This window comes from Spermophilus citellus (assembly GCF_964194105.1).
Source record: "Spermophilus citellus genome assembly, chromosome: 1".
Lineage (NCBI taxonomy): Eukaryota > Metazoa > Chordata > Mammalia > Rodentia > Sciuridae > Spermophilus > Spermophilus citellus.
This window is the reverse complement of record NC_138182.1, coordinates 12,163,112-12,188,420: the sequence shown is the minus strand read 5'-3', so window position 1 is coordinate 12,188,420 and position 25,309 is coordinate 12,163,112. Positions and strand designations below refer to the sequence as shown.

General features: G+C 39.5%; 2 protein-coding genes across 5 annotated transcripts in view; one reads left to right on the top strand and one right to left on the bottom strand.

Annotated features, from left to right (window-relative positions):
* The window catches only part of UBAC2 (UBA domain containing 2), a 159,494-nt gene that overhangs the window by 80,304 nt on the left and 53,881 nt on the right, over nucleotides 1-25,309 (top strand). Inside the window, exons 5-6 of one of the 2 annotated variants that reach the window (XM_081281049.1) lie at nucleotides 20,438-20,561; nucleotides 24,369-24,416. In XM_081281049.1, the coding sequence (XP_081137175.1) occupies nucleotides 20,438-20,561; nucleotides 24,369-24,416 (172 nt within the window). The remainder of the gene's footprint in view (nucleotides 1-20,437; nucleotides 20,562-24,368; nucleotides 24,417-25,309) is intronic. The other variant, XM_081281050.1, reaches the window with a different exon arrangement.
* On the bottom strand, nucleotides 549-13,640 carry LOC308644414 (G-protein coupled receptor 183). 3 transcript variants are annotated; one of them, XM_081285508.1, is made up of 3 exons: nucleotides 13,593-13,640; nucleotides 3,970-4,154; nucleotides 549-2,469 (listed from the first exon to the last, which is right to left on the bottom strand). In XM_081285508.1, exons 2-3 carry the CDS (start codon nucleotides 4,038-4,040, stop codon nucleotides 1,368-1,370), a joined length of 1,173 nt encoding a protein of 390 aa, XP_081141634.1. In that variant the 5' UTR covers nucleotides 4,041-4,154; nucleotides 13,593-13,640; the 3' UTR covers nucleotides 549-1,367. The 3 variants fall into 3 exon arrangements, with proteins under 3 accessions (XP_081141634.1, XP_081141635.1, XP_081141636.1); XM_081285509.1 differs by lacking the exon at nucleotides 3,970-4,154 and having other exon boundaries at nucleotides 549-2,471; nucleotides 13,593-13,637; XM_081285510.1 differs by lacking the exon at nucleotides 13,593-13,640 and having other exon boundaries at nucleotides 549-2,471; nucleotides 3,970-4,081.

The window sequence follows — 25,309 nt, the reverse complement described above, 5'->3', positions numbered from 1 at the left end:
ATACATCAACCATTGTTGCACCAACCATTAAGATTAATTTCTTTGTGGGGTAAAAAGTGAGCAAGATTAGAATTTGAAATAGTCTGAGGGTCTAAAGCCCAATACAAATTTAAAGTATGACTTATGATATAGTCTTTTGTTTCTTTAGCTTCTGTTATCAAAATTAGTATCATTGTCAATTGAGATAACCAACCATATTGAGGAAATTTCAGGGGCTTTGTAATCCATTCTGAGCAGTCAGACAGATTGAGCTTAGAAAGGAATTACTGAGGTATTTATTTGAGCAAGTGTATAGTGTTGTAAAGATTCCTGAGAACTCTTATAATTTTATATTTTACTTCCTGTCTTATCTAGGCAAGTATCAACCATACACTCTGCTGTTCACCCCCGCCCCTAGCCTTTCTTGTAATCCAGACTACAGAAACATAGATACAAGGTACAATCAATCTGGGAATAAAAAAGAATTTCCCCCATGGGAAATGATGATCCCCTATGGACCCAAGGGAAGACAAACATATATGCTTATTTTTTACCCCTAAGGAGAATTTAGCAAGTGACTCCTTCTCCCAGTGGAGACCTCCCTATTTCTGAGCAGTGGCCCTTAAATACTGCCCTGGCTGTGTGGGGAAAGGTGGACACCTGTGTTGTCTCAGTCACCATCATCATTTACAATATTGCTTTTTGAATCTACCTGTTCCTAATTTTACTCCCCCTCTAACTTCTGCTGGTAGTTCATGGTGAACAGTGAGGGACATAGTCATAAATCTGTAGCTTCCTACTTTTTATTCCAGAAGTGTTCTTTGAAACAGTTATGACTCAGAACAAAACAAAATAAAAACCATATTATTGAGGAGACAAAGATCTAAAATGGAAGGAAATATGCATTTAAGAAATACATTACTGGGCCAGGGTTGTGGTAGAACGCTTGCCTAGCATGTGTGAGACACTGGGTTTGATCCTGGGAACCACATAAAAATAAACAAATACAATAAAAGTATAAAAAAGGAAATATGTTACCAAAATATATTACAATATTAACATTTTTACACTGATAATATACAATCTATCAGTCTCTCTTGCCACATTATTGGCAGGAAATATTAATGATTTTTTATTAATGTAAAACTTTTTCTTCACCAAGAGTTAGAGAGCTTCCTTTTGATACAGTATTATTTCATTTATGAATTAGAACTTGCTTTATACTGTTCTCTTGAGCTTAAACTTGATGTTTCTCAATCAGTTCCTCCACTGATGGTGGGAAATAGTGTCCATTTGAAAGGCATTCTGATTGGAAGCTGAATAGTTGTTTTACTTTGGGAGAGAAGTCCTACAGAGTTCATACCAAGTCCAGGGAGGATGACGTCCCTTTACTTTCCATTTGAAGTCTTGGAGTGTATCATCATCTGCGACTCTGTCATTTCACGTGAATTTTCTTCGGGAGCTGACCTCACTGCGCTGGAAATCGATACGCTGACTTGACGTTTCAGCATCTTCATGACCTTTCTCTTGTACCCTTTACATGCAAAGAAATATATAAAAGGGTCCATGCAACAGTTGAAGTTCATCAAGCACACCGTGAAGTGCAGAGAAATCTGGAATGAATGCCTTTGGTGGCACTCGAGGAGGTCAGAGAAGTGAAGTTTCTTGATCATGTGTTGGATAATTGCCACGTGGTAGGGCGTGAAGCAGAGAACAAACACGACAATGATGAAAATGATCGTGTTGAGGGCTTTTCTGTTTACACCAGATTTCTCTGCGAGTGGGTTTTGTTTGGCAGTTCTGAAGAGCTTGCAGCAGATCTGCGAGTAGCAGATGAGGATGATCATGAGTGGAAGCACGTATCCTATAAAACACGCACCCAGTAGAATCCAGGGAAGAGACTCTGTGTCTTCAAAATTGGGATACTCCATGCAAGTGATCCTTTCATTCTCCTGCTTGGACATGGGGCTGATGAGTAGTGGGAGAGTTTGAGCAAAGACCAGAATCCAGACGAATATGCACACAGCTTTGGCGTGCTCAATTCTCTTCATCTTGTTGTAACGGAGAGGGTGCACCACGGCAATGAAGCGGTCGATGCTCAGGCAGGTCATGAAGTTTACCCCGGCGTAAGTGTTGATGTAGAACACCAGAGCTGTTATCCTGCACAAGACGTCACCCATCTGCCAGTCAAAGCCCAGTGCATAGTAGGCTATCCGTGTAGGCAAAGCCGTGGTGAAAAGGATGTCAGAAATCACCAGATTCATGGAATAGAGGGTGGTAGAGTTGATTTTTTTCCTGTTTTGGACAATGACAACCAAGGCCAGTAGGTTTCCCACCAGCCCGATGATGAACACGAGGCTATAATGCAGAGGCATTACTATCCTGGCTGTGTCTTGGTGTGCATAGAGGTCACAGTCATTTCCCTGAGGAGTTGTGGGAGGTGTGGTGAAATTGCTAGCCATCTCTAGACCCAGTGGTGGCAGGCAGGATCTCTAGGAACAAAACAAGGCTCTGTTTAATTAAAGACATATTTAACTCAGAGCAACTTAATCTACCACTTATATATCTAGTTTTTAAAGTTTCACTATTGATACAGTTTTTTAAAATCTATGATATATCATGTGGTTCCATGTATGATAACAGGAAGAACAGAGAATAAGATGTATGTTTTTGCTCTCACAGTTTGTGGCTTTGGTAAAGCCCTGGCAAAGGAACTGGAACCATCTAAATAGGGCAAATGCATTTTTGTGAGAAGAGGGGATGCACTAACTTTTGGGGCAGAAATTCCCCTTCCTTTTTTCTGAATCACTGTCTGATTAAGAATAAAGTCATGTAAAGCACCCCACATTTTAGGTGGGCATTAAATTTTGCTTTTAAATTGAATTTCAGTTGGACCTTTTTGTTGTCGTTATTGTTTTCCAAATGTATATCACTGCCAGGAAATGAAATTAGTCACACACTGGTGTAGTGAATATGAACTTACCACAGTGATCTGATTTGTGTTAACCTAAAAAGTATGAGAAATAAGCATAGGCCTTATTAGGAACTGAAAGTTAGGGTTTCAGAGAAAAAGAAGAAGGTGGTGTGGTGACCATGACAACCAGGACTAAAATGACAAGAAGGAAAAGAAAGAAAAACGGAGAGAAAAAACTTAAGATGTTTCAGGAAGTTTTAAAATCACATGCGGGTCGTGCTATCTGCACATGGGTTTGAGTGTCCTACTGTGTCCACTGAGTATCTTCAGGTCCCTGTGGTCTGTGTGCTTTTCTGTGTCTAGATTTTATGTAGATATCTGATAGACATTCCACAGTCCAGTTTGTTGATGCATGATTTGTATAGCTACTCCTTCCATGCACATTTAGTTTATTTCTACTTCCTTTCTTGTTATATAAATAATGTTAAGACTGAAATTTCAAATCCAAAATTGAAAACTCCTGCAGTAAGCTCCCCATAAGAGGGTAAATGTTCAATCATTATTGATTAAATACTTTTTATATGAAAAAAGAGGGTAAATATTGGTAAAAGTAGGAAAAGCAGAGCAATAACTCCTGTGATTATTATTATTATTTTTACCTTTTTAAAATAACTTTTCTTTATTTATGTGGTGTTGAGGATCGAACCCAGTGCTTCACATGTTCTAGGCAAGTGCTCTACCACTGAGTCACAGCTCCATTCCTGTATGTGATTATTTTTAGAAAATAAGTTACTTATCTGATGGTATTATCTGAATAAATCTCATATGAAAATCACCAAAATTAAGGGGGGAATTTTTTTTTAGAGAGAGAGAATTTTTTAATTTTTTTTTCAGTTTTCGGTGGATACAACATCTTTATTTTATTTTTATGTGGTGCTGAGGATCGAACCCAGCGCCCCGCACATGCCAGGTGAGTGCGCTACCGCTTGACCACATCCCCAGCCCCAGGAAAAAATTTTAATGGATCTAGTCATGCTGTGCTTGTGGTATTTAAGAGAAAAGGACAATATCCTTACTCTGAATGAAAGCTCTGACTACAAATCCACTTGTCTGCCTGCTGTATTAAGTGTTGGGTCTGTGCCAGCATTGGAGCAATCTTGAAACAGGTACGCTCACGGGCACTAAGGTTTATCTTAGGACTGCCATCCTAGGTGTGCACTGCAGTGTAGATAGGCGAATCCTTACAGCATGCAAATGTACCCTAAAACAAAAGAGAACAAGAACAGAAACAGAACATTTTGAAATCTATAAGAGGACTAGAAAGGACACTATGAGGAAGAACACAAGGAGGAGGATGGTAAATAGAAAACAGAAAAAGGAGGTAGAAAGGTGTCCCAGCAAACTTAAATGAATCGAATTCGCCTATAGTATCGGTTTGGATTTTTTTTTTTTTTTAACAACACAACTATATGCTACTTAAAAGAGAATATAACTCTTGAGAAAGATTGAAAATAAAGACATACCAGACAAATCCCAATGAATGAAAAGGTAGAGTAGCAATCTTAACATTGAAAAAAAAAAATAGACTGCAAGGCAAATTCAATATCAATAGGAAGAGAAACAGAGAGTCACTACAAAAGTTAAGAACAGACCACATAGAACATAAAAATAATCATGATACACGTGTGTTACAGCAAAATTTGGCTGAATTCAAAGACAAAATGAGCAAATCCACAGTCATTATGGGAAATCTTACACATTTCTATTGAAATATGACAGATAATAAAAAAAGAGGTTAAAGACTTTGAAGATTTACCCAACATTATTTAAAGACTGTTAGAATTTGTGGTAAAGGCCTATGAGCATATCTGCACATTTGACGTCATAGTAGGTCATCAGAGGAACCTCAGCTTTCAGAAAATCATTAGTGAGCAGATGACATTGTCTGACTGGGATGCAGTTAAATTAGAAACCAGCAATAACATGATAAAGGTTACATTTGGAAACTAAAATGGTATATTTCTAAGGAACTCTTGGATTAAAGAAGAAATCATAGTGGGGGTTTTGAAATGCTTAGAACTAAATGACAAAATAATACTTGCTGTGCAGTGCAGCTAAGGAGTCAATCCAAGATGGAGGCAAAACGTTGAGTGCATTGATTGAAAAGAAGAATGAAAATAGTTGAGTATACTGCTCAAAAAGCTAGAAAAGAAAATAATAATTCCCAAAGAAAATAATAAAGACAATTGTGGAAATTAGTGAAATAAGAAAACAAAGTAAACAGAATACAGTAAATATGGGCTTTATATATAGTGCAGAAAAAAAAAAAGGAGTAGTTCCTAAATATGAACTCATGGGAATCACATTGTAGAATTAAAGTCGAAAGAAACTGTTATCCATATATTTGGGAAATGCCTTCTGCAAGAAGCAACTTTTCAGGAACCAAAACCAGGCACAGGAGGTGAAAATTCTAGACAAGGGTTGCAGCTGAGGATTAGGCATCAAGAATTTCTTTTATTGTTAGTTTTCTAACATTTTTCTAGAAGGTGTTTTTTCTTTTCCCCCTGAAAGTCTCAACAAAAGTTTTGAGGAGTATTTCAAATCAGGTTAATAGGAGATGGCTTTAAAATACATGGCAGGGGGGAACCACACCATGGAGTCTGAGAAACCTACATGTGAATATTATTGTAGAGATTATCCACATGGCTTCACCTTCAGAGAAGGCGCCACTACTTGAAGCTTGTAAATGACATCTGACCACATCTCTGAGTGAAGTATAGCATTTGGTAGGGCAGCAGGGGTTACAGAGCAGCTCATGCTGCAGGAGTGTTTAGCACAGTGTTAGTTATAAAGGTGAAGATTTGCAAACAGCTCAAACAACTTTTGGGAAGTTGATTGAATATTTTATGGTATAGCCACAGAATGGGGCATCATGCAGCTGCTGAAAATGGCAGCATAGAAACCTACTTCTTGATAGGGACTTATGCTAAGGAAAGCAGATGGCATGACATAGTACTTTGGGGAGGAAAAGCAAATCCCCCCTATACATACACACACACAGAAAGAAAGATGTTTGCATGGATATTATAGATGCCAGAATAAAACATTGTGCGAGTAATTTGAGGACTTTATCCACAGAGTCTAAAATGTTAACACTGAACATGAACTGAGTGAAATGAATAAGTAAATGATTTTTTTAATCTGAAGGAGAAATTTTTTATTTAACACTTCTTGTAAAAAACCTTGTAATCTGACGTACTTTTCAAAGCTTGCCCTTTCATACTTTTTACTCACATTCATGCATTGACTTCCTAGGCGCCTACCTTCAAATCATGTCCTGTAGGAACCTCACAGCAAACCACCACACTAAGCATTGGTATCCCCCACCTGCTTCCCAGGTGAGGAGCTGAGGGCTCAAGAGGCTCAAGATTATGTTGGGTCCTTCCCTGATGTTGTATCCAGTCATTTGCAGGGGCAGCTGTTTCACTTGTGATTTCAAAATACAGCGTGGGCATGGAGTGGCTTTCCTCTCCAGAGCAGATGGGCGACTCTTCCTAAGGGCAAGGGGATCCCTACCTCCAGGAGAATTGCCAAGTGCAAAGCCAGCCTTGAGGGGAAGACTGTTTGAGAGGCTTTCTTGCTGACCACTCTAGTTCCTGAGCTGGCCAATGAAAACTTTTGCAGAATATGGACATGTGGATGAGATGTGTCAAGACTGGTCTTAGCCAGTGTAACTCCACATCATGTACAACCCCTAAAAATGGGAAGTTATACTCAATGTGTGTATGATATGTCAAAAAACATTCTGCCATGTATAACTAAAAAGAACAAATAAAAAATATTTTTATAAAAAAGGAAACAAATGCTACAAGGGCAGAGATTTCCATTTTATTTACAGAGGTATCCATACATCAGGAACATGCCTTGCATACAGAAAACCGTCAATAAATATTTTTGAAACCGTGAGGGAAAAAAACTGGTCTTCGGTAAAAGAGACTCAAGGTGGTTTTGAAATATAACATTATATAACTCTAATGTCACATTAGTTCTTGCCAATATCTCTCATGCTATAGTTTAGCTGGTTTTATGATCTCCAAATTAAGAATTCCTTGACGGTTGTTCAGCCATTCTTATAGTGATCAAGCCCCAGTTTATTATAATCTCTTAGAGATACTACTTTATACCTTCCTTTGATCATTTTATGCGTTATTTTCCTGAAACTTGAAATAGCTCCAGTCTTTTATTAGCAATCCTTACTGTCAGCGCCTGCACATGCTGTGTCCTGGGACTACAGAAATGATGCCTTTTTATGTCAGAGCCTCTGGAGCAGAAGGATGAGCAGCAGCGTGCTGGGAATGTGCGGGTACCTTTCTGTGCTCCTTCTGCTCGTCTTTGCTCTACAGTGTGCCTGTGGTAGCCTTTGGATTATAAATTCCTATTTTATTCACTTTCAAGTATAACTTGTTGTATCTTCTTAGAGGTATTTTAAGTATTTTGCATTTTAATTATTAGGAAGCAGCTTCTGGCATGTTTATATATTATCTATCTATCTGTCTTGTCTCTGAGTTAAACTTGAAAGTACCATCCCTCATTGTATTGCCTAGGGAAAAGCCCACAGAAGTGTTGGTCCTAAATCACTTTTCCTTAGTACACTAATAGTTGTAAGAATGGCAGTGTCCTCATAATGCTTGTGGTGAAAAGGTGTGCTTAGTCCCTGAGTTGTGGTGTTGCATGCTCCATACAGGGAGGGACAGGAGACGGGATGGCCTTTTCCCTGAGGGCATGGATAGTGACTGGGCTGCATGCCTTGTGGATCCTTGTTTAGGTTTGACCTGAAGAACAGGGTTCAGCTGGCCTCTAAAATACGTATTCCTCCTGGGATTGAGCTACCTGGAGGCCATCTCTGCCGCCTTCTTGTTTTATGGATAAGCAAAGGACACAATTCCTGTTTTGTCTCTGTAATGTGATATTTGATCATTTTAACTTTTCTGTTATCCTAATTATCCTAATAATATCCTAATATCTTCCAAAGTATTTTCACTTACATTTTTGGAAGTGGGCCTGCGTGTGTTTTCTGTAAAATTTGTTTCATTGCCAATAGGCTTGCTGACATTTCTTGAGATATTATCACCTTATTTTTGCATAACCGGACATGTTGACATGAACTGACAGGGTTGTTTGTTCTAGCCACAAAAAGTGGAAAAACAAAGCCCCCCCTCAAAAAAAATCCTTAATTTCTTTAGTATTTAAGAAAATTGTCTAAGCTTCATTGTGATCCATGCTCTGGAAAATGTTTACCCTGGAAACCAACTTGAAGGCACTTGTGACTTTTGAAAGGATCCATACACCTTCTACTGTCCTAGGCATGTGTTTCGGTAACTACAGTGTCTTCTTAGCTTTTATTCATGGCAGAAACAGAATAAAAGCAAAGATTTAGTTCATACTAGAATAATAGCTTTTGGTTTTTAATTTAAGATTCCTGAAGTGTCACCATGATCCACTAATGTTTATTTTAATAATCAGTTCCTTAAGTGTATAAAGTTTGTAGGGCTAAACTATTAGGAAGTTTCCTTAAATTCAGCTTTAGCAATGAAGTTTCCTAAATTCAGGTTTAGCATCAAGTAGGATGACTTTTCTGTTAGGTGTCAGGGTCTGATCCAGACCACCTCACACAGAGAGGTGACCTGGCTCCAAGTGCTGAAGATGAAGTCCCAAAAACATGCTTCAGAAACAACCAGGGGAACCACCAAAATGTGCATGTACAGATGTTCATTATAGTTTTATTGTTAAATGATGAATGCTATGTGATCTGAATCTTCCTCTGATTTCTGTTGACATACTGTCCTTGGGCTGTTTTCCTGAAGAATGGTAGGATTGAGAAAATGTTTCCAGAGTGGGGAGAAATAGCATCATTGGGAAAGGAGAGGGAAGAGGGCGGCTCAAGGTTATTGGAGTAACAAAGATGTGGTCTTACTGAGGAAACAAAGACCAGCAAGATGTGCCAGGATGCTAGATGAGGCCAGGCCGCTTCTGTTCTTAGAAACAAACACATCCACCCCGTGGAAAGAAAGATATCGTTCATGACTTCTTTCTCTGATTACCTAGTTTTATAAGCCCTCCTCAAATTATTGAAAAAACATTCTTGTTCTTGTCCAAACAGGGACCCTGTTTGGTCCAGTATCCCACACATAGGTTCCTAACACTCAATCACCTTTGTTCTTGCCTTGTTTTTAGTCAACTAAACAAGTACCCCTGAGCTGCTGGGTGTGCCATTTGCCTGTAAAATGAGCAGGTGGGAAACATTAATTCTTGCAGTGGAGAAGAAACCTGAGGCACAGCTGCAGCCACCTGTCACTGAGGGGCAGAGTTAGGTTGTCCCTTCTACTGTGATGTCGAGCCACTGCTGTAAGTCAGCACCTGCCCTGTAACCTAGTTAAATGAATCTTTGTACACTATTAGATGATTTTTTCCCCACAAACATCTTTGAGTCCTACATTGACAGGTGTGCCTGTAATCCATTGAACATACTCTCAGCATTCCTGCATCCTTGTAAAAAATCAGAGATACAGGAGTGACTGTATTCAGAGCAGAGTTGACCTGTCAGTCTGTCTGGGGTGACCTCCCCTGCCTCCTGGGGAGCTACCTTTCTCTGGTTTGTGGAGGTGTGACAAACTGACAGGCCGGTGTGGGCAGCCTTCCCAAGACCTTATTAGGTCTGTGACTCTTCTGCTTCTGATCCCATGACGTTTGGACCATCTTTGAGTAGGTTGCAAAAGGTCATTGACAGGACAAAACACAAAGAACTTTTTTAAGGTAGAGCAACAGTGTTCACCAGTCTGCAGTTTTTTCTTTGTGCCTCTCACAGTGTCCTGCCCCAGCGGGCACTCCCTGAAGACCAGCTTCAGCTCACAGACCTGCCCGCTGGCATCATGGGAAGTGAAAGGTGCCCGAGTGTTGGGTTGTTTGGTTAGACACCCACTTGCATACTTAAGGTTTTACATATTCCTACTGTTTTTATTTCGTCTTTCACCAATTTTTTCTTGTGTGGCGTTAATACTGACTAGGAAGGATAGAAGTTATAAAGATGAAGATGACGATGATTAGAGAACTGTAAGAAGCAATCTATCCATGACATGAGAAACAGACCTTCTGTTTGTGTGTTCATTATAGTTTTATTGTTAAATGATGAATGCTATGTGATCTGAATCTTCCTCTGATTTCTGTTGACATACTGTCCTTGGGCTGTTTTCCTGAGGAATGGTAGGACTGAGGAAATGTTTCCCAGGTGTGATGTTGATGTCTTCTGCCTCCAGCTTCTGCTTGTGGGGTCCTGGATAGTGGGATCACACAGCAGAAGGCTCTTGATGGCAAAGGGCTGTGTCTGTACACTCTTTCTCCTGAGTCCAGAATGTTTTTAGAATTAGTATGCACCTTTCCTCCTAAAAGTCCAAGGGAGTTTCAGGTTTTATCTTTATTCTCTCAACTAATCTAGGCAGGGCAAAATTTCCTTGTTTTATGGATAAATGGAGTTTCAGGTGAAATCAGTCATTTGCTCAGGGTTCTTCACAGCCTGTCTATGCAAGTGGCCAGGGCTCCGAGTCCTTCAGTTGGCAGGCCTGTGTGCTCACCTCTGCACTACCCCCACGTGGCTGTGTCTGTCCGCGTGCCTCTGTGTCCTCCTCGCTCTCTGCTGCTGTGCAACAGCCTCTCAAGAGCCCTCGGGTGGTGCCTGTTTGCTGCAGGCAAACTGAAACCGTGATCACGCATCCTTCATGGTGGGGTTGTGTCCCCTCTTCCTCTGGGTGGCTGGCCATCTTCCCTCTTAACATGCGCTGGCTACAGCCATATCAAGCCACTTGTAGTCTTTGGATGTCACCTGTTCCCTCCCACAGTGTGCCCTCTGGCACTCTTCTCTTCTTGCCCCTGTCCTGCAGCCTCAGCTTGTACTTTCCTTTGACATATCCGTGGAAACTAGCTGTTCCTGGAAGCTTTCCTGATTCTACCCCGTTCCCCCGGGGAAGGCAAGGTGGTGTCTTTGCTGGGGGACTGAGGTTTTCCTGGTCCGGCATCCCAGGTGTGATGTTGATGTCTTCTGCCTCCAGCTAACCAGTCAGCAAATACTCATTTGCTAAAGAAGAGCCAAATCTTATTTCTCCTGGTCCTCACTGAAAGGTCCACTCTGAGACAACAGTAAGTCCTGGATGGATAATAATGTCCATACTCCTCAACAGACTGTTCCAGCCCCTGCTCTGGGAACCCTACATGTAGTCGCTCAAAAAACTTTCAACAGTTCTTTTGTGGATGGTGAAATTGAGGCACAGAGCACTTACATGACTTGCCTAAAGACAAAGCTGTTAAGTGTCAGGGTTCAAACTCAGGCTCTTTGATTCCATTAATCACATTTGGTATGTTTTATCCCTAGTTCCTGTTTCCAGCATGCTCTGATGTGGGTGGGAAGCAAGTAAAACAGGAAGGAATCTCAAAACTGTAATATACCAACTCATTTCTGTCTGAACCAGAGAGACAAGGGCTGGGAGAAGGAGGGAGATAGGTGGATTTAAATGAAGGAGTTTGTTAATTTGTAATATGTTTTAAAGTAAATGTTGTATAAATGCATTTAGATTTTACTATTTTAATCAATATTTTAATAATAATTTGGACTGAAATTTCAATTGAAAACAGGTGGTGAAGACCCAGCATAGCATGTGTCTATTAATTTATTTTTACACCTGCTTTTAAGGTTTTTGCAAAATACTTGTTATTCTTTCTTTGGGGCTTCCAAAATACCACAAATTCTCTTACCTCTTCAGTCTGCAGAGGTTTTCTCATGCATTATCTCACTTTGTATGGATGCCCAGTATTTTACAGACTTCTTGGGAAACTGATGGACTACGCAGACTGGAGGACAGTGCTTGTCCTCAGCACATGCCACCCTCTGGAGTCACCCACTCCAGCAGGCCTTAACCTTGGCAGAGAAGAAGGCCCCCCTGATGGACTCCTTTATTAGGGCCTAGCTCCCTTTTAGATGCAGATGTTTTAAGGATGATGACTACAGCACACATCTTAATCCCACACATCTTCATCCCATACATAACTGCTGCAAAGGAGCAGTTGATATCTAGTAAATGCCTAAAATACATGCACGAAGCCCTGTAGTTGCCCGAATTGGCATTTATTCTGTGGAATGACAGATAATAGTACTAATAAACTCTTAGAAGCCTACTGAAAGTGACTTTTAAAAGGAATCATCTCCACAGCCAGCCCCATAACCTCTGAGCATGTGAGTGAGGCTCTTTATGGGGCCAGTACTCTTGCGGCTTTAGGTTCAAAAAGTAAAATTAACCCCCAGAAACAAAAAGTGCTCTCAAATTCCAGAAAGCATGGTTAGATATATAATCGCCCATAGACTCAAAATCATTATGCAAAATATTCCATAGAATCTTCATGTAAATTCAAGAAAATAATTTTCACAGAAATAATAGGGCAAGGAAATTTTGCCTTTTGGATTCATCCTTTGGCAGTTTAATAGGTGTTGGGGAAATTGCAGACATTGTTTTCACACTATGAGAGACAGTATTAGACTAATGTGGCAGAAATCTTACTCCCCATTTTACAAACGAAGCAACTGAAGCCAGAGACATTAAGCAACTTGTATCGGGCTTTGGGCTATAAATAACAGAGCCCAAGTTTGGATCTGATCCTAGAGCCACTGCTCTTAACCATTACGCTATATTGTGCTCAGATTAATACCAGGCAGACAGAACCCACCGCCGAAAACAACAAAAAACCCACACCCTTCTTGAAAGGAAGTCTCTTCGTGATTTATATTTTGCCAGGTTTTTTTTTACATCCACTCTCAACATGGACATAAATATTGGCAAATCACTATATATCATTGTTTTGTGATTTTTTTTTAAAGGCAAGAAGTTCTAGGAAAAAATATGAAGCAGGTTTATACTGATCTTAAAATAATACATACCAGACAACATAGATGTTATTTTTTGCACCTATTTAATTAAAGTTTATCTTTAGAACTAAAATGCCCATGCTCACAGATGGATAGTAGAGCCCAGACTGTTGTTACTCCTTGCTGGTAAATTGGTAAAATGTTTTTGTAAACCAAAAATAATTATTTTGTATCTAAAGCTTTAGAAAATATACTTTTTGCTCCAGGAATTCTACTACTAGGATTTTGTCCTGAGAAAAATTTTAAATATAAAAAAGACTTATATACATAGATATGTGTTCACATAGTAAAACATAATGATTTTTACTTTAAATTATGCCGAATGGCTAGTTATATTGTATGTAAAATGCATTCAAATTCAATAACACTCCACTTTAAATAACTTTGTTTCTTTCCTTTCATGTTTATATATCCTGGAAAATTGACATTGTTTGCAGATTTACCCTTGATACTGTTTTTTGGTCATCTGAAATTCATGCAGAAGCATACAAAATAAGCCCTGTTTTTTGGCAGTGATATTTCTGGCATGACCCATTCATTGCTTTCACCTCACTTAATAATAGCTAATTAGAACTGCTAGTAACCATACAATCTAAACTATATTAATAACATGATTTTTGTTAGTAATGCTTATAGCTATTTAATAGATTCTTTTCCTTTACCTTTTATCCAAAACATAGATTTTTGCTTTTTTTTTTTTTTTTTTAATCTTAAGAGCATTTGTTGCCTTACCTGTCAGTGGCTTGCCTGGGCCCAGGGTAGCAGCAGCGGGTGTTGGCTCAGACTAAAATCAGCTAAGCCTGGCATGTTGCTTTAAGAGAGACTGGCCACACCTCCTTTTATGGCCCTGCCTTTCTTCCTGTCCCCCTGTGATTGAGAGTAGAGATGATCAGTTAGTCTCACGTATGCATACACTTTTTTAAAAAATGGGAAGTGAAATTTTTCTGAACTCTTAAAAAAAATTATCCAAAAGCCCCTTGGAATTTATGAACTATTGATATCTATGGAACTTTATAAATTTTTCCATAAAGATTTAAGTATCAGAAAAAAAAATCTTTGAAGTAGTAAACCTTAAGCAAAAAATCATCATTATCATCATCATCCTAGTTACTGAGGTTTTCTATTGATATTCTGTGTATAAGTGTAGGTTTTTAAACGTTTTAAGGAAAAAAGTCAGCATTATCTACCTGGAAACTTGGTAATTTACTTAGTCTAAATCTTATCAGCTTATGACAAAGAAGCAGGTTTCTGTGGTGAGTGGGGGGAAAGAGTCTCCTCCTTAGACTGGGCTAGTGGAGGTTTTAGGGCCAAAGGTCGACTGACTGCATCAGTAACTGCGACACTTAAGTGGCAAGGAGGGGTTGAAGCCGCACATCTACATTGAATCCAACCCACTCTTGTGTGCAGGACAAAAAGACCTGTGCTGCTAACTTTAGAGGGTTTGACTGCTGCTGTTGTTGACTCCGTCTAACCAGTAATTGAGGTGGTGTTCACCCTTGCCTAGGTTCACCTGGCCATTCCCAGCCAGATCTGGGTCTGCAGTTAGGAAGGCAGAGATCACTCCTGTGGTGCCTGGGGTTCTGAGAGGCCTGGATCCCTGGTCTGAGGAGAACTGGTGGAGTAAGCTGAGAAGGGTTAGGCTTTGCAGGGGTATGATAATCATCCTTATGTATTTGGAAACTGTGTCATAGAAAAGAGGTCAGATTGCTTTTGTCTGTGTTCCTAACTCCAGAGAGTAGAAGGAGGACCAGCATGAGAAAGAGGCCTTTTTCCTCCAGGATTCTGTAAAACTGGCATGTGGCCATAGGTTCTCTGTGGTGTCATTAAATCCTCATAAACTCTTCAATGCTGAGGATCTGAAGAGCATTGTTGACAAACAGAAGAGTGAGCAACACATGAGCTGAAATCTTTGAATTTATGTTGGTTCTGTAAAATAAAGCTATGGAATGAAGTGATCTCCAAGACTATTCCTTGGGGGAGTGCAGCAATTTTATGACTCTGTGGACATGGCAGAGTAATCTAGAACTAGTTCATTTAAAAAATGTGGACTGAAGACTGGAATGTAGCTCAGTGCAGAGCACTTGCCTAGCACTCGTGCGGTCCCACATCCTATCGCCAGCACCACCAGAAACAAAATCATGGATTGGCAATGTTGAGAAATTTGTCAATTTTTGGAAGGTCATTCTGTTGAGACTTTTTGGCTTATAGTTTTGGAAATATTTATAATTGTTAAATAAAACATTGTTACATAATGAAGTAGCTCCTTTAACAAAACAGATTCATCCTTTAGTTGGTTATTGGCATAGTCGATTGTTTAAAGAAGAGGTGGTATCCTGCGATGCTGTTGAAGTTTCTTGTGAGATAATTTTCTGGGCTCACAGACTTTCTTTCTGTTGTTGAAAGTTACCAGGGTTTTTGTAGCTGTGATTGGACTATACGCATTAAGTCGATGTCCCTTCTGTAGGAGAGGTGAGATGGACATTTGTGATCTAGCTTTCTTTCTTTCTTTCTTTCTTTCTTTCTTTCTTTCTTTCTTTCTTTCTTTCTTTCTTTCTTTCTGTTGTAGTTGGACACAATACCTTTATTTTATTTATTTATTTATGTTTATGTGGTGCTGAGGATCGAACCCAGGCCCTTGCACATGCTAGGCAAGCACTCTAGCACTGAGCTACAACCCTGGCCTGACATTTGTGATCTTAACTGTTTCCTTTATATGTTCTGTTGAGTACAGTCGTGAGCAGATAGTGGGCACTCAGTAAATGTTAGTGGTCTTAGTTAAAGGGATGAGGGAATTCTTTATAACCTGATTTCCTTTTTATTTTTGTACCTCTGACCTCACTTGCTTAAGATCAGGCTTCTGGCACTTGGCTGTTTACCGTATGAAAAAGGTCAAGTTGAACCATTGTTGCAAGGATAAAGACCAGATGTTGCCATAAAATAAGGAAAAGAGAAAAACTGGTTAGTGACTAATAACATTATGGTATTTTGTGAAGTTGTGTGTATAGAAATAGCAATGGAATTTTTTTACAAAACAACCCATATAATCCTGATCTAAAATATATGTTTCTGTAGTGTGTGTACATGTGGTCTAGTATTTAGTCATCATTTAAAATTATAATGATTAATAAATTTTAAGGAATTTTAAACTTCTTCTATTGGCATATAAGTTATAAACTGTGGTCATTAAAATTCCTATCATTGTCTTCTGTTTATGTTGAAATGTAACTCAAACAAGAATTCTGCTTCAGGTTGTTTAATTATAGCATCCCTTTTCATGCTTAATGACTAGATGTAAATGGAAGAACTTCTATGAATTGAGTACCTCAGGGGATGTGTCCTGTTAGGGGAGAGGATCTAGTGCAGTTGGCTGACCACAGTGGGATTTTATTGTTACTGAGAGACCACCCAGCCATATTGAGCATGTATGTGAAACATGTACTTTCATCCCATTTAAAATGTTAAATAAGGAAAGAAACTTTAAAAAAAATATTTTTAGTTGTAGATGGACACAACTATCTTTATTTTATTCATTTATTTTTCCTGAGGTGCTGAGGATTGAACCCTGAGCCTCATGCGTGTGAGGCAAGCACTCTACCACTGAGCTACAACCCTAGCCCCAGAAAGGGACTTTTTAAAACAAAAAGCAGATTCTGCTAGATGGTTGCATTGTTTAAAGAAAAATGTATTTGTTCTGCAAGTGTCCATGGAGCACCTCTTCTGTAAGGACGGTGTCTGGTAGAGAGGATAAAGCAGCAAACGGAACAGACCTTGTGGAGCTTCCATTCCAGCTGGAGAGATGATAAACCCATGAGTTGTACAGTAGAGTACAAAGTGACAGGGCTTGAGGACAGTTGGTCAGTGAAAGAAACAGCAAGCAGGGCTGTGAGTTGTGCAGATGGTGGGGGGGTCAAGGAGGGCTGCTCAGAGGAGGTGCTGTTCTTTTTTTTTTCATTCTTTTTTTTAATGCATGAAATTAGAATGTATTTTGACATTTTACATATATGGAATACAACTTCCCATTCTTCTGGTTGTACATGATATGAAATTACATTGGTAATGTATTCATATGTAAACATATATGAACATAGGAAAGTAGATCTGATTTATTCTACTAACTTTCCTATTCCCAATGCCATCCCTTCCCTTCATTCCCCTTTGTCTAATCCAAAGTATTTTTCTCTACCCACCTCCCACTTATTGTGAGTAAGCATCCACATATCAGAGAGAACATTCGACCTTTGTTTTTTTTTGGATTGGCTTATTTCACTTAGCATGACAGTCTCTGGTACCATCCAGTTGCTGGCAAATGCCATAATTTCATTTCTATTTATGGCTGAGTAATATTCCATTATGTATACATACATTTTCTTTATCCATTCATCTGTTGAAGGGCACCTAGCCTGGTTCCCTAGTTCAGCTATTGTGAATTGAGCTGCTGTAAATATTGATGTGGCAGCATCACTATAATATGTTGATTTCAAGTCTATTAGGCATGTACCAAAGAGGGAGATAACTGGGTCAAATGGTGGTTCCATTCCATGTTTTCTTAGGAATCTCCATACTGCTTTCCAGAGTAGTTGCACCAATTTGCAGCCCCACCAGCAATATATAAGTGTTCCTTTTCTCTACATCCTCACCAACATTTATTGTTACTTGTATTCTTGATAATTGCCATTCAGTCTGGAGTGAGGTGGAATCTCAGTGTAGTTTTTTTTTTTTTTTTTTAGTTATAGATGGACATAATATCTTTATTTTATTTGTTTATTTTTATGTGGTGCCAGGGATCAAACCCAGTGTCTCACACATGCTAGGGAAGCACTCTACCACTGAGTCACAACCCTGGCCCCTCAGTGTAGTTTTAATTTGCATTTGGCCTTTTCTCTGAGGTGGGGAGTCCTTAGAGTAAATCCAGACCAGGAATGAATAACTTATACTTTTCAATAAAAGGAAAACAACTGCTAATCAATTATGTTTGGGCTTAGGATTGCACAAAACCAGTTCTTTAGTGTAATGCTTAGAAATTGCTTTGTTAATTTTTTTTAATCCAACAAAACCGAAGTTGACTATGTATAAAAATCTGCATTAGGCACTTTGGAAATGCAAAGTTAAGTAAATTACAGTGGGGTTTGGGGGTTGTTGTTTGTTTTCAGAATTAAGCTATTGGGAGATTGTCGAGACCTCTATATAGTTCATTAAAATGTGGGCCATACAGGTGTTCCAAGAGTAAGGATTATTTTGTTTTCCCCAATTTAACAAACTCCTAAGCCGCCCCAAGCCCAGTACTGATGCTGGGAGGACTAGCAGGCCTCCATCCCTTCCTGCCTGCAGCCCTGCATGCTCAGTCTGGGGAACCCACACTGAACAGGTGGGTGTTCGCCCTGCCTGCTGTGCACTCACCTTGGCTTCCTTCCCATCCCCTCCTTAGCTCACAGCTCTACATCCAGTCTTGTCACACTGCCTACGCTACGTGTCTCCTGCCTGGGTTTTCCTTATTCCAGCTTTTGCTACACTTTCCTACATATCTATTGATACTGCTGCCAATTACCAGTTTTGTAGAGTGTGTGTGTGTGTGTGCGCGCGTGCGCGCAGTAGGATTGAGAGGATGCTGGATGATTTTTATAACATGGTCTCCATCAGAGATGAGAAAATGTACAAGAGGCCAAGATGGTCCTGTGTTTCCTAAAAATACTAGTGAGGACATTTCTTTGTAGACATGAAAATTAGTTCTTGCATTTTCTTACAGTAATGAAATTATTCTTTTTTTATTTTTATTTGTTTATTTTTTGTACTGGGGATTGAACCCAGGGATGCCTAACAACTGAGCCACATCCCCAGTCCTTTTTTATATTTTATTTAGATACAAAGTCTTGCTGAGTGGCTAAGTGTCTCACTAATTTGCTGAGGCTGGCTTTGAACTCTTGATCCTCTTGCCTCAATCTCCTAAATTGCTGGGATTACAGGCATGTGCCACTGTGCCCAGCAGTAACGAAATAATAATTCTTTATACTGATGCCATTCCTTAAAAAAAAAAAAAGGTAAATAATGATAGAGCAGTTAAGCCAGCTGTTTAATGAAAAATGGTTACAGAGGTGTGCCCAAACCACACTGTTCCTCTTACCCACCCAGCTGTAGTAGGAGTGTGAGTTTGCCATCCTGGAATGAGTCCTTCAAGGTCGGGACTGCTTTTTGCTCAGAGATGGAGATGTAGCCCCTGTGCTGGGCATCCTGCCTTGGCATAGTCAGTGCCCAACTGAGTCACCAAAACACTGACACTGACATGGTTGGGGGGTTGGAGGGGAGAAGAAAGCTATTAATTCCAGTAAAAGTCAGAGAAATTTTCTAAGACTTGGACAGTGCCATACAAGGTGAGTTTCCTAAGCAGCAAAGTGGAAAGGAGTGTTCAGGTTCAAAGAATAACTTGTGTCAGTATATAGTGAAAGGAGCATGAGGTGTCCAGGGGGAGCCGTGTGCCTGTGTGCATGGGAGGGAGGGAGGGAGCATACTTTGCATGTGACCGGCCTGATGCGTGGAAGAGCAAGGGGGACAGCTGTGGGAAACTACAGTGATAAGAAAGGATTGCAGATTGAGCTGGGGCTGTGCTTAGTGGTAGAGGGCTTGCCTAGCATGTGCCAGGCCTGGGTTCAATCCCCCAGGCAGGGGCGGGGGAGATAGGTGCAGGTCTTTGCTGTTTCATGGTAGTTAATCTTTGAATGCTGGGAGCCTGTGGAAGGAAGGGTCTTAAGCATTGGAGTAATGTGATTGGATACCTGTTTTCTAGCACAGGGCCTGGAACCAAGCAGGGAAAACCTCTTGTTCTAGGAGAGTACTGTTAGCAGTGTTGAGAGATGGGTTAGAGAGAAACAAAAGGAGAGGGACACATGTGACTTCTGAATATGTCAAGTTGACAGTGTCGAGTTGAGTTTTAGAGCCAGGGTAGAGGGCAGGCAGGCAGCATGAGTGCTTGCTCATTTTCTTAGTTGAAGCCGTAGGAGTTGCTTGTTCAGGGAGAGACTAGAATAAGGAAAGACTCTCATGAGAGGTGGCAGAGTGATATGAGAAGTCATCCCTGGGATCAATAAGAAACACCCCTAAGATACAAAGAGGAGGGAGTATGAGGAAGGGAGGGTGGCAGTAAGTAGCACTTGGGGCTGTAGTGACAGATCACTGGTCAAAGGCTAAGATGAAGCTTTTGGGTCTGACCAGGAGGATTTCTAAAGTCCATTGCCTTTGGTTTATGTAGTCTCTTTCATTTGATTTTTAAGTCATTCATGGGAAGAAAACAGCATCCACTTTAAATTTCTCACATGCTTCACATTTAATCAACAGATGCCGATCCACTTCCTCAAGGGGGTTTGGGAAGTGTCAATGGGATAGGACAATTAAGTTTTCATAAAGTGTTGTTTATAACTGCAAATTATTTCATATATGGTCTGTGTTGGAAAACCAACTTGTGCATTTAAGACCTTGCTTTTAGACTGAGATCAGTTATAAGCAGTGTTACTTCAAATATCCATCTGCCATTGGTATTTTAAATTCAACTTTATACTATAGTGATTTTTCTCTGTTTGTTTGCATAGCTTGGCACCTGTGTTTGCTCTGTTTGTACCATTTTACTGCTCCATACCAAGAGTCCAAGTGGCACAAATTCTGGGCCCGTTGTCCATCACAAACAAGACATTGATTTATATATTGGGACTACAGGTACAGTATGCATTTTATGTTCACATTTCTTTAACCAAATCTTTTTTTTTTTTTTTGTCTTTTTTTTTCTCATTTGATCTCCTTGAAAACAATGGTTGTTGGGTTTTTTTTTTTCTTCCCATAAGTTTGGCTTCATGATCTGTATCAAATGTTCAAAGGAAGTGTTACAGAACAAGAACATCAAGGTGTAGAAGGTACTAGAATACTTTCATAGCCTTTAGAAATCTGATAAGAGCTTTCACTGTAATTTGTATCAGTGGAAAATATTTTCATTTAATTGTTACAATTATGTGTAAATGCTCTTTTAAAAAATCATAGTTTGAAGTGGAAATACATGAGAACAGTGGAAAGTGGAAAAATCAATGTCAAAATTAGTTTATTGAATACAGCGTCACAAAGAAAGCTCTGAAGAAGAAACCCAAAATGCTTTACCAACCTGAGATTTGATGTTTTCAAGAAGCATTAGCAATGTTATTACTTCGGTGTTTGTGCTCCTACGATGATATTGTCATCATTTGCTAAATGGTTTTCTTTGAAGATCATTGGAGTACTTACTGTCTGACTTAGAAACCTGAGCTTAAATGAGTCCTTACTAATACTCAGTAAATACCAATTGCTCCCTGCTGGGTTCCAGTCACTACACTGGGACACATAGGATTTTCAGTGTTCTGTTATTTGTCATTATTTTTACTCCCATGACTTTTGATGTCAAGCTTTTTCCTGCAGCTTCCTGTGGCACCATGTGTAGCTTGGCCTTTTGATCCACTAGTAAACACTCAGGCATTCCTTATCCCACACATATCAAACCGGATACTAGTGTCACTGTAAAATGCCCTTCTCCCTCCCGTTTTAACCTTTAGCATTTCCTCCAGCTCCTCTAGTCTGTTATCATGCATTATCAATGGCCCGTCAGGGGCGGGTGTTTCCTTACAACTTTTACAACCGTTTCTCATGAAATATGTTATTCTTCATCTCTCAGCCCCCACAAACTCCCCCTTAGCCTTCCTAATATGTATGTAACCAAATATCTCGTTTTTGCAGTTTATTCTTAACAGCTAGGATTTGCTGTAGCAGGTTTTATTTTTATTTTTTTCCCTTAAATCATTGTGACAGAGGCAGTATGAAATGGCAGAAAAACACCAAGGACCTGGCCCCTGGTTCTGGTATGTCCCTCACTGGCTCTGAGACTTGGGTCAAGTCATGACCCCCTGATCCTCATTTTGACCTAAGTTCCTTCCAACTCTAAAGCTAGAATCATTGAGGATGAAAAACATTATTTCCTCAATTATGGGGTAGAAATTCCATGTGGCATTATGGAAGGTCTTTGGGGATGAGTGAACTTTGGCTTAGTGATGGGGTCTGTTGACTATTTGCTTTGTCACTTATTTTTACTGAGCCCCCATTTGCCCACCTGCAAAATGAAGATAATAATGCCTATATTACAAGATTATTTTAAGGATTAGATATCATAGCATTAGTGTTACTGTGTATCTGAAAAGATAAAAATAGCTAAGTCAGTGGTTCTTATTATTAATTAGTAATTTATCTCTATAGCTAACCCCATTCATTGCTTTTTCTGACATTATAAATGTATTGTTATACTGTTTTGTTTTACAAAAAGCAAAATAAGTAAAATATTTCTCAGAGAGAGGGGCTCTGGTTGCATAATCTCCATCACAAAAGCCTCTGTGTTTAGTGCTATTTCAGCAGTTACATGGCCTGCAGTGAAAGTAACTGCTTAAAAATGACACGGTGAATCCCACCATCACATACTTACTTACTGGAATAAGATATACATGCTTGTATAATTATATTTAAAATGGATTCTACTGTCATGTTTAACTAAAAAGAACCAATAAATAAAAATCAGAAAGTAACCTCTTAACCCTGCTCAAAAGCAAAATATAGATGCAGCTACCATAGTTTATTCAAAGTGGTGTAAATTTCTAATATTGTCATAGTATTTTCAATAACTTTGTGAGGTAGAAGTGGATATCAGAAGGAGTGGAGGTGCCTCACTGCTTCTTTTTACGGTCTAGTCTTTGGCATGGATGGCATCCAGGGTTCTTCTTGCATCTCTAGCAGCAGTTGCCCATCTTGCATCAAGGGTGGCTGAAGTCTCCATCCTCTTCTTGCCCCACTCCTCTCTGGGCCTCTGCATGTTTTTGTGACATTCACACTCCCCACCACAGCTACATGAAGCCAGGGACATTTCTTTAATGGATGAATGAATGGCTGTAATCTTTACCAGAAGAGCCAAAATGCTTATGAAGGAACATTATGTATCAGATGGCTTGAAAGCCAGCCCTGTGGTGCCTAGCCTGTGCTGGGAGCTGTGGAGGATGAGGTGAAATACAAGATGAGATACTTGTCCTCCAGGAACCCAGAGGCTAGGAAAACTCACTCCCGAACCTGTCAAAACCCAAGCAACACAGTTTGGCACCAAACACACAGTAGGAAGGGGAGCTTGAGAGGATCCAAAGGAAACCAGCTTTGACTGGCAGGATGTTGGACTCCTTCTACTTATATCTGAGCAGGTTGGCGAGCACAGGGCTGTGGAGCTTGCCTATCTGCATATACCCAACTCCACCATTGATAGCTGTCTGACAGGGGTACAAGTCACACAGACACTCAATTTTCTCACCAGTAGAATCAAGTTCATAGAGCTTCCTCATCAAGTGATACGGAAGATTCGCTGAGTTCAGTTTGTGGGAAACCTTGCGAGAAATGCCCAGCTTGTAGAAAGTGATAGTTGACTTATTATCCTTTTTCTTTTTAGAGGAGAATGACAGCAAAATATTTGTCTGCATAATTCTTGACCTTGTTATTATCAAAGTTATTTACGTGGAGGAAGCCTCCATGCCAGATCAGAGATTAAATTAGAAGTGGCAGCTGATATCCCTTCCTGGGTGGCCTGCACCAGAACATAGCCCACCAGCCTGCAGCCCACCAGCCTCCTCTCCCTGTCCCTCGGTCTCTTACCCTTCGTGTCGTCTGCTCTGAGTGTCCTCATGAAGTGTGTGGAACTCCAAAGTTCGCATCTAACAGTTGGCAGTGAATACAGCTGCCCTGCTCCAGTGTCCTGCTTCTTCCTCAAAGATCAGAAGTCTTAACCCCTAGTCCAAGCTTCTAAAGTACACACTAGACCACAAACCATTTCTTTCTTCCAGGGACGCTTTGAGATGCTTTGATTTGTTTGGTGTTTTTTTGTTTTTGTTTATTTTACCCTGAGCACAACTCTAAAATATAATTTAGAAAGCAAAGGTAGAGATTTCTTGAGACTTAATAATAAATACTTTTGTCATTAATTAACTTTGTTATTATAAGTTTATTCTTCCTTAGATGAACTAGAATAGGAACAATACCATTTGGTACAGACCTCTAAGCTGTCAGAATTCTTCCCGTCTAAATTTAGAGAAACAATAATAAAAAGTTACAATGAGAAAGTTAGGTTAACAGTTGCCATAAGTCACTAGCAACAAGCATGGATGATAACTACCTATGTTTACATTGTTGATTGTAATAATATGATTAATACCCATTTGTAAATGGTAATATACTTGAATTTCACTTGTATTTCTTTGCATGGGAGTGGGCCAGGTTCAAGTAATATATTCTCAGCATTGAAGTCTAAGGTCTTAAAAAAATAACCTTATTATTAAACAAAATTTATGTTTATTTTCTATTTGCCTATATATTTGATAGCAAGTATAATTAGTATTGTAAATGGTCATGATTATGTAAAAATAAGTATGCTGTTACTGGCAGTTGAATTTCATTTTTAGTTGCCTTTTTTTTCTTTTGTAGCTTTTCACCTCTGGTTCCTACATCTGGATTGTAGCCATAAGTGGACTTGTAAGTTTGATTTCCCCCTCCCTAAAATTCCCCCTGTCTTCTGGGAAAACAACAACAACAACAACAACAACAAAAAAAAAAAAAAAAAACGAGGAAAAGCGTGATGCTGAACTTGTGGGCAACACTCACTTGTTCCTGACATTCTCTCAGCCCTGTCAGATCTGGCTCAGTGCTACTTCATTAGTGACTAAAAAGGGCCAGTTACTTGGAAAATTGAGACAAAGGGAGCCAGTTGGTCTGAGTTTTCAAAGTAACTTGATGTTTTAGCTAAATTGTTTTCATCAGTGTTGGTTTTATATCACATTCATAGTTTAATTCATGGTAAAAAAAAATGACAGAAAATGAAGATGTTGGACCTATTAAAAATAAGCAGAGCTGTTGTGTTTGTTTTATAAAGAGACTGTTACGTGAGGGAAGAAAATAAGACCAACCAGCAAGTCAGGTGGGTTGGAACTGACAGAAGACTCATCAGGTCTGTGGCCAGAGAAGGGGAGGAAGGGAGTGAGCCGGAGGATTTGGGTCCTCCTCCTGTGGCTGGAATTTCCATCTCTGTCCCATACCCGTGGGACTTGGTTATATTTTATTTAGAGGGTATTTTAAAAGAAATTTAGACCATGAAGTTGAGTTTTATTCTTCCATCACTTGAATATGAACCCTCAAATTTATGAAAATAATTTTATAACTAGTGCATATGGAGTATAGTTTTAATTTCTTTCTTAGAAAAAACTAAGAAAAATATAGAATAGATTCATATGAACATGTGTAACATCAGAGAAAAAAGACTTCGAAATAACTGCAGCCCTCTGCAGACCCTTTACATAAATCACTACTTTTGGTCCTTGTTTCCCGAGTGACTGACCTGTGTTTGGGGCCAGTGTACCAACCATCCTTTC

Bases quoted from the DNA above. Each gene is read 5' to 3' on its own strand.
- LOC308644414 (XM_081285508.1), bottom strand. From the start codon at position 4,040: ATGCTGGCACAGACCCAACACTTAATACAGCAGGCAGACAAGTGGATT. The intron at 2,470-3,969 runs GTAAGGATATTG...TTGTTCCTAGAG, and splicing joins AGTCAGAGCTTTCATTCAGA to ATCCTGCCTGCCACCACTGG.